Source organism: Oncorhynchus kisutch, linkage group LG6 (genome assembly GCF_002021735.2).
Source record: "Oncorhynchus kisutch isolate 150728-3 linkage group LG6, Okis_V2, whole genome shotgun sequence".
NCBI classification, from domain to species: domain Eukaryota; kingdom Metazoa; phylum Chordata; class Actinopteri; order Salmoniformes; family Salmonidae; genus Oncorhynchus; species Oncorhynchus kisutch.
The window spans coordinates 80,589,447-80,597,848 of record NC_034179.2 but is presented as its reverse complement, the minus strand read 5'-3'; the positions used below and the strand labels follow the sequence as shown (position 1 = coordinate 80,597,848).

Genomic DNA, 8,402 nt, shown 5'->3' with positions numbered 1-8,402 from the left:
CTACCATGCTGTATTGTCATGTGTTGCTGCCTTGCTATGTTGTTGTTTTAGGTCTCTCTGTATGTAGTGTTGTGATGTGTGTTTTGTACTATATTTATATATTTTTAAATGTTTAATCCCAGCCTCCGTGCCCGCAGGAGGCCTTTTGGTAGGCCGTCATTGCAAATACGGATTTGTTCTTAACTGACATGTCTAGTTAAAGGTTAAAAATGACAAAATAAACACTTTTTATTTTTTTAATATTTTTTTTATTAACAACAAATCAATACATAAAGCACATGAGGGAACACAAGCATACATACAATTACACACCAATGATCGAGAGTGTGATGAAAACGTCATCATTCTACGCCGGAAGAAACACAGTTGAGCGTCAAATCACATGTCTCAACTGCTGAAGTCCTGGATGTTTATATTTCAATGATATGTGTGCTGATAAGTAAAATTTTATTTTCATAAAGATTATGCAATGATTATCGATAGGTTTGCTGTCTTGTACGACGAGCAGAACTGACTTCAATTAAACCGAATGTTTAGTATGACTAAAGTGTCTCTACCCTGTAAATCTATTGCATGGCTATTCGTGAGACACACATCTACAAGTCGCCAACAAAGCTTCGCATGCAGTGAACATCGTTTTCCCCGGACTATTTTCCAGTTTCCGCGGACAATGTCTACGAACACAACAGACAACCAACATCGGGGATCAAAGAAACCCAGAGCACCCAAAGAAACATTGCGACATGTGAAGTCTAGAGAACAGAGGAAACGTGGAGTAGATGTGCATGGACCAGCCACTGTCTACGCGCAGGTCGTCGGGGCAGGGAGCCGAGATAATGGCGCATCACTTTATGTCTTCTCTGAGTTCAATAGGTAACTTAACCGGAGAACATGAGTGTCTGACAATTTGTAACATTGCCAAATATATTTGTATAGTGGGTATCAGAAAGGCACTTGGCTGCAGCATATTTGTTTACCCTTTTTCCTCTCTGCAAGGTACCTCTTCAACTGTGGTGAGGGAACACAGAGGCTGATGCAAGAGCACAAGTAAGTTAATTTGCATCCTGTCAATGTTCAACTAAAATCTATAATTTAGTCTCGGCTCAATAAATCTCAATGTTCCTCTTGTCAGGTTAAAAGCTGCTCGCTTGGACAATATTTTCCTCACTAGAATGAGCTGGGAGAATGTTGGTGGTCTATCAGGTAAGTTGCTTGTTATTCTAGCCACATGACACCAACCTGGAAACAACTGTGCATACATAATAGACAGATCAAAGCTTATTGCATGATTAGCCTATGTCTCTGTGTCATTTGTTAAATTAGGTTACCTTTATCTGTCAATAGTGTTGAAGTGAAGATTACATAGCCATCTGTCCAAATATGTACAAAAAAATACCACTTTCCAGGAGGTGGTGCTTACTTTTTCACATGACTGTAGATAGACATAGGTCAAAGGTTATTGCATGCTTAGCATATGTCTCCGTGTATGTCCTTAGGTGTGATAAATTGTGTACTCTCTGGTTTAGGGATGATATTGACACTGAAAGACACTGGTGTCCCTGAGGTTGTTCTCTCTGGACCACCACAACTGGTGAGTGGACATTGTAGCAGTACAAAAGATTGTCTGTAATGAGTCAACTGTTTTTGTGGTATCCTGAGTCTAATATGTCATTTCCTCCTCTTGATCTAGGAGAAATATGTGAATGCCATCAGAGTATTTTCTGGACCACTGGAAGAAATCAAGCTAGCTGTTCGACCTTACACCGAGAAACAATACACAGATGACACGATGACAGTTAGTCAAATACCAATATTTGGTGAGTACTAGAAATCACCTTTGTAATTTTTTTTAGCATTGAGTAATTTACTGTTACTCATACTCTTTATCTTAAAGCATATTAAGTTTATGACGGGTAAAATAGTGAGTATTTGTGTTCTCATCCTGAAGAGTTGGTAGTTGACACTCTCTTAACCCCAATTATACCAGCCCAGCTCAGAGAGGATGGGCCAAAGTGCTCCCCTAACTCAGGGAGGAGCAGCCCCTCCAGTAGTCCCCAGAGGAGGGAGCTGTGGAGGCCGGAAGACTCTGAGGACACCAGCACAGACAGCAGGAAGGAGAGAGCAACCAGCCCAGGTAAGACTAAGCTTGTAGGCTCAGAAGCCCAGGCTGCACATGCTCTGACTGTTAGAAACCCTGGGGACGTTCTCAGGAAGATGATAAAAAGAGGGGAAGTACGGTGGAGTCTACATGGAAACTAGGGACGTTTATCAAACCAATCAACTATTTTGCAAGGATGGAGCTCCAAACAGGTTGTGTTTCTGAAAATGTTTCTGACTTGCAAAAAGCTAGCTAGCATAAGATACAAAACAGGCTGCTAAAACTTTGTACGCACAGTAGGAAAACAGATATTGACGAACAAAACAAGGAAAAACAAAAAAGAAACGCAAGGAAATGCCTGTCCTGAGGGAAAATATCATTTATACTCAGAGCCAATCAAATGCAACTGTTAACCCAGGCAGCGCTCCCATTCGAATGCAAAATTTAATACTAAACTTATCCAGACTTCTAATAGTCAAGTCAACGGGAAGAGATTGGGAAGGATGACTAAAGGAGCATGCAGCGCTATCAGGGGCATCAGTGCCCTAGTTCAATGTTGAGCTCCAAAGGACACAATTTCTCACATTGCATTTTCATCTCAGGTGGAAAAGCAAGAGCAACAAGGGATCCGTCTTTAGTTGTGGCATTCATTTGTAAGGTAAGAAACACAATCTCATTGCCTCAGTGACATACTGAATTATTGCATTGAGATGCAATTTATGTCAAATTTTCTCTTTGACTTGCAGCTTCATCCTAAGAAGGGGAACTTCTTGGTTGCTCAAGCAAAACACCTTGGGTTACCAGTGTAAGTTGATTTTTCAATACAAATTCAGTTTTTCCTGCTAAACAAACTTGAGCCGGTAATGACTTTTTGATGCACTTTCTCCACAGAGGCACTGCAGCTATTGGTCCTCTCATTGCAGCTCTGAAGGATGGGAAAAGTGTTACCTACGAAGGAAGAGAGGTACTTCAATTATATTTGGTTGATTGTCAGGGCTCTGGAATTTTGGATTAGCTATTGTAAATGTTAGATACATTTGGTCTTGTTATCTGATGTGATCCTGATGGTTGTCCTACAGATCCATCCTGAGGAGGTGTGCACTCCCACTGATCCAGGACCAGCCTTCATTGTTGTGGAGTGTCCCTCTGAGGAGTTTGTTCAACCAATCTGCATCGATCAGCAGCTGAGCAGGTAATGGCCTGAGCGAAGTTGGCCAAATGTGTTAAAGGCTGCTTCTGCATCCTGCTTCATTACTCCTTAGGCCTTCTTTAGGAGATTGTAGTTCTGAGTTATTTGTCTCATCTGCAGATACCAACGTGGAGGAACAGAGGACCCCGCTGCCTTAGTAGTCCACATGAGCCCCGAGTCTGTGCTGAAAACAGATGAATACAAACAATGGATGGAAAGGTACAAAATCAGCCATATGTAATCCTCAGTTTCAGACTGTTTACATATTCCATATTCTGCACTTCACTTGTCTATCTGTTTTCTGTTGGTCTTTCTACATGTTTAATGTTTTTGTGTGTTTTTTGTATTTTAGGTTTCCATCTACCACAGAGCACCTGATCCTGAATGAGCAAGTTTGTACTGTTCACAACGTCAGGAGCCACAAGATTCAAACTCAGCTCAATCTGATTCATCCAGAGATATTTCCAGAGCTCCAGCACTATACAACAAAGGTAAGTTGTGAAGTGCTACAACTTTCATTATTCACCATTGTAACCTGCTGTTACACAGAGATAAGCGTGTTCATTTGGAAACGTTTTGTAGCTTGCGTTGTATTGTGCTAATCTGTTTCTACTCTTGTTTTTGTAAAAACTTCTGTTGTTGAACTTCTCAAGGAGACCCAGGCTGCCCTGCATGTCCCCAATGTCAGAGCCGAGTGTCTTCTGAAGTTCCAGCTCAGACCCAAGATTGAATGGCAGAGGTGAGTATGTCCTTCAGGCCACAATTTACCAGACATTAGTCTCCACTTACGCTTTGTCAAAGAAAACCTTTTCAGATGAAACACTACTTTCAAGTGTGACTTACTATTTCTTCTATGATCTTATAGATGCCAACACTGTCAAAGTCAAATGAGAGCGTCGCTGCTCCTCTCAGCACTATGTGATGAGTGGTGTGTGTGCTCTACTGTTTCTTATTCATCAGAGACGCCATCCCCTCTTGTGACACTGAAGAGTTTGTGAAAGAGGCTGCGGAGGCCCCTAACTTCCTCCAAGAAGTGGAGGAGTGCAAGCGATTCCGTGCGACTGATGCTGCAGTGCTGTCTGGTGAGCCTTGCTCTGATACAGGTCAGGCTAGAAGCCCAAGGGGAGATGTTACATTGCTCAGTCCAAAGCTCCATCAATTTCTCTTTACTCCTCTTGAATGGAGTTGCAAACATTTCACTCTGGGCATTTAAGAAGGTAGCAGAGTTTAGTTTCCTGTAGTCCTTTTGTCTGTCTGATAGAATATCCTAGTTTTACGTCTGAAATTTCAGTGGCATAGCAAAATGTTGTATTGTATGACAATGTGTTTCTTGCAGGGCGGGCAGACAAATACCCAGAGGTGGTCTTTTTAGGAACTGGATCAGCTCTTCCTATGAAGATCAGGAATGTTAGTGGTAACTTGGTCAACATCAGGTAATGGCCCTCAGTTAGACTCGAGTTACTATAAAAGATCCTTAAAGATATGTCTGTGTGAGGTAGCCAGTATAAATGTCTGTCTTTCTGTACTTATGCTCTGTCCCATCTCCTTCAGTGCCACTCAGTCAGTGCTGCTGGACTGTGGAGAGGGCACCTTTGGCCAGCTGTGCCGACACTATGGGGACAGTGTGGATGAGACACTGGCAAAGATCTCAACTGTCTTCATCTCTCACATGCATGCAGACCATCACACAGTAAGGATTATTTTTCCTATAAATATTTGTTTATTACGGAGTTATATAAGTAATTTCAAATCATTTGAAAGAATATTACTTTATTTTCCAGGGATTGTTGAGTTTGCTGTTTCAAAGAGAGAGAGCCTTGGTCAGTAGAGAGTTTCCCTTTTTTCAGAATTTAAGATGAGTCCTGTTTAATTCATGCAAAAATGGAACACTTTAATGAATGTATGTCCTTATCTCTTCACCGTTCAGGCAACTCTTGGGAAAGCCTTCAGCCCCATCTATCTGATAGCCCCTGTCCAGATGATGACCTGGCTCAACCAGTACCATGACCACTGTGAGGAGATCCTCAGCCATGTCAAGTATGTCAGGAAAGACACGCCTTACTCTGTTCAATTGATGCTTTCAATCCGGATGATATGATGTCCATCGTCTCTAATATTGATGTATTCTTGACTATGTTTCAGCATTGTCCCTAGCAAAGTCATGTGTGAGGGGGCTGAGGTGTCCAAGTTCAAAACCAAGGCATTCATCCAAGCGCTGCTGAAGAAATCTGATTTAGCAAAGGTATGTGGAGACTTGAACAGGCTGCTTCGTGGTTCAATAAGACTCATAACACTTGTTAGGTTCAACGACTGTTTGAGGCTATCATCAAAGCTTAAATACATATATTCTGTTTCTCTCATAGTTCCAGACTTGTCCAGTGCGTCACTGTAAGAATGCCTTTGCCTGCAGCATCACTCATCAGTCTGGCTGGCAGCTAGTCTTCTCTGGGGACACAATGCCCTGCGATGCCCTCGCACATATGGGTCAGTACCAACAGTTCTCGACCCCAATTGTGATGTTTGTACAGCTCCCAGAATTTGTGTGATGTGAAAAGATTTACACACTCTCTATGAACCACACTTGTGACTTCTGGATGAAATGGTAAATACTCACCAATGCCTTTTGATTTGCCGTAACATGCGTTCCACAGAGTGTATCTTGTAACTTCTACACAGTTACTGGTGGTATGATATACATATAGATCACTGTTAATGGACTAGACATCTACAGTAGCCAGTCTGATCTGAACCTGTCATCCATGCTCTATGCTGTCTGGCATCATTTACCAGATATTGCTTATTGCTATCGATCGGCTCCGATGTTCGCTATGAATCACAAGGTCTCCCACATAGTTCCTGTGGGATCCCACTTCATTGTCTCTTTTTAAATTGTTCGACTGGATGTGATCCAGCTGAAGACTCCCAGAGAGAGCCTGACTATATCCCATGCCTGTTCATTATAGAGGCCTGAGTGTGCCAGACAAGCAGGGCTGGCTGATGGTTTATTACACAGAGCTGTGTGATTGATTTCCTCTGGGAAAGGAAGAGAGGCTGGAAGTGCTGTGCCATGCAGCAGTCTTGTGATTCATGTTTGTCATTGTGTTTTCAAAGGAAAGAATGCAACTTTACTTATTCATGAAGCCACATTGGAAGATGGATTGGAGGACGAGGCTGTGGAGAAGAGACATAGGTTAGTAGATGGATCTAGTATGGTGCTTCTCTTCAGAGGTGTCCTTTGTTATTCTATTAGAAAACTATATTTCTTGGGCTGGATTCAATCAATATCGCGGAAGATCTGCGTAAAAACATTTCTGATTGAGTCGACACATGCAGTCTCCGCAAACGAGGAGACATTGCCTTTTTATTTCAATCGAGCCATAATGCATATCTTCCGTGATACTTCTGTGATACTGATTGAATCCAGCCCTAAGTGTGAAAATATGACATGCATTGAAGGAGGTAAACAGAAATAGACTAGTGCCATTTTTCAGCTGACAAAGAAACTCAAGGAGCTTTTGAGAAGCCAGTCATTTTTAGAGGGCATTGTAACTGGCTGCATTCTTCTCTGAGATTGACATTGATTTCTGGAACTCTGTATTGGAGGTAATGAAGGCACTTCTGCCTTCTAGATGGAATTTCAGTGACTTTGGTTAAAGAGCTCCATCTCGCATTGAAAACAACTTGAAAGTCATTGAGTTGAACTGAACAAACTCTGTATAGCTTACCATGGGGTTAAGTCTGGTAATTACTGTTAGAATAGTAGCAGAGTAGCATCATGCTTCTCTGCTTGCCTCCCAAAATGACAGTACCACCTCCCAGGCCATCGGTATTGGCATGAAGATGAATGCTGAGTTCATCATGCTGAACCACTTCAGCCAGCGCTATGCCAAGATCCCCCTCTTCAGTGAGGACTTCAACGACAGAGTGGGAATATCTTTTGACCACATGAGGGTAAGTGAGTGGTGAATGGTGTACTTTAGTCCACTTGTTATGCATAGCAACATTGAAATGTTTATGCGGGTTCTGCACATCTGAAATGTGCTTTTCCATTGGATATGTGTAGCCTCAGAATGAATTAGGACCATGATTCACTACGGTATGAGCAGACAATGCCCCTAGTCCAGGTAGAATACTCTCAGACAACTTCAGTTTAAATCTAGAGGTACCATTTTAAGGTAACATTCAGAATGTGTTAGACTCCCATCAGAGATACATCTCCAGCTGCCTCCGAGGAAGCTGGGTATGTTGAACGACCTCCTCTGAGTGATCTCTCTTCCCTGTCTCTCCTCAGATTCGGTTTGGAGACTTTAGAATCCTCCCCAGACTCATCCCGCCCCTCAAAGCCCTGTTTGCCGAGGAGATCGGAGAGATGGAGGAGAGGAGAGGGAGGAGGGAGCTTAAACAGATGAAAGGAGTCATTGCTGAAAGCAACGAAGAGCAGAGGACACCCAATGAAGGCGAGACGGGCAAAGGTGCCAAACGAGAGCCAGAGGAACCAACACAGGACGTGGGAAGTAAGAGACTCAAAACAAACTAAGACCCTGACCATAGCTTTGGGTTACACCAGAGATTAGTGGAAATCAAATGACTGTTATTTTACTGAGTTTGCTTTATTTAATTGTATTTTTATGAGAAACTTGCATGAGTGATCCTCTGTAAAGTAAGAGATTTTCATTTGGCTGGACTGGCTGCCTTCATCACTTGTGAATAAAGAATTTCAGTTTTTCCTGTCATTACCATTGCTGTGTATATAAAACATGTAATTAACATAGTCTTTGATTTTGCGTTTAAAAAGTAAAGCAATGTCAATCATTCTCCATGGTATTGGCCTGTTGTTTTCTAGCAACATATTGTGAACAACTCATACAACGTTTATGTCCTATTAAACTACACCCTTAAGTTGCATCCGAACAAATTAATTTATTGAAGTTGTCACACATGGATGAGTAGTATTACATTGGACTGATAGTCATACATAATAGTCAAACAGCACCATGGTCACTCATTGCTTAACAGTTATTGGCGAAGGTTGAGGTTGCATTTCATCATAGATGATGGTCTAGGAGTGTTGTATAATGGTATGAATATGATATAAAGCTTCACGAACCAGATGAA

General features: G+C 42.0%; 1 protein-coding gene across 1 annotated transcript; it reads left to right on the top strand.

Annotated features, from left to right (window-relative positions):
* The first annotated feature begins 352 nt into the window (after nucleotides 1-352).
* Nucleotides 353-8,402, top strand: LOC109879639 (zinc phosphodiesterase ELAC protein 2). The gene is made up of 23 exons (XM_031827823.1): nucleotides 353-873; nucleotides 997-1,047; nucleotides 1,133-1,203; nucleotides 1,527-1,591; nucleotides 1,691-1,817; nucleotides 1,988-2,134; nucleotides 2,701-2,756; nucleotides 2,845-2,903; nucleotides 2,990-3,062; nucleotides 3,178-3,290; nucleotides 3,408-3,506; nucleotides 3,640-3,778; nucleotides 3,941-4,026; nucleotides 4,248-4,369; nucleotides 4,624-4,720; nucleotides 4,839-4,977; nucleotides 5,069-5,107; nucleotides 5,215-5,324; nucleotides 5,430-5,529; nucleotides 5,651-5,771; nucleotides 6,399-6,477; nucleotides 7,094-7,238; nucleotides 7,579-8,402. The coding sequence occupies exons 1-23, from the start codon at nucleotides 530-532 to the stop codon at nucleotides 7,822-7,824; spliced, it is 2,628 nt and encodes an 875-aa protein (XP_031683683.1). The 5' UTR covers nucleotides 353-529; the 3' UTR covers nucleotides 7,825-8,402.

Excerpts from the sequence above, each read along its gene's own strand:
- LOC109879639 (XM_031827823.1), top strand. The coding sequence starts at position 530 with ATGTTTAGTATGACTAAAGTGTCTCTACCCTGTAAATCTATTGCATGG. Across the intron at positions 874-996 it reads GTCTTCTCTGAGTTCAATAG|GTACCTCTTCAACTGTGGTG; the intron begins GTAACTTAACCG and ends CCTCTCTGCAAG. Across the intron at positions 4,027-4,247 it reads CCCAAGATTGAATGGCAGAG|AGACGCCATCCCCTCTTGTG; the intron begins GTGAGTATGTCC and ends CTTATTCATCAG.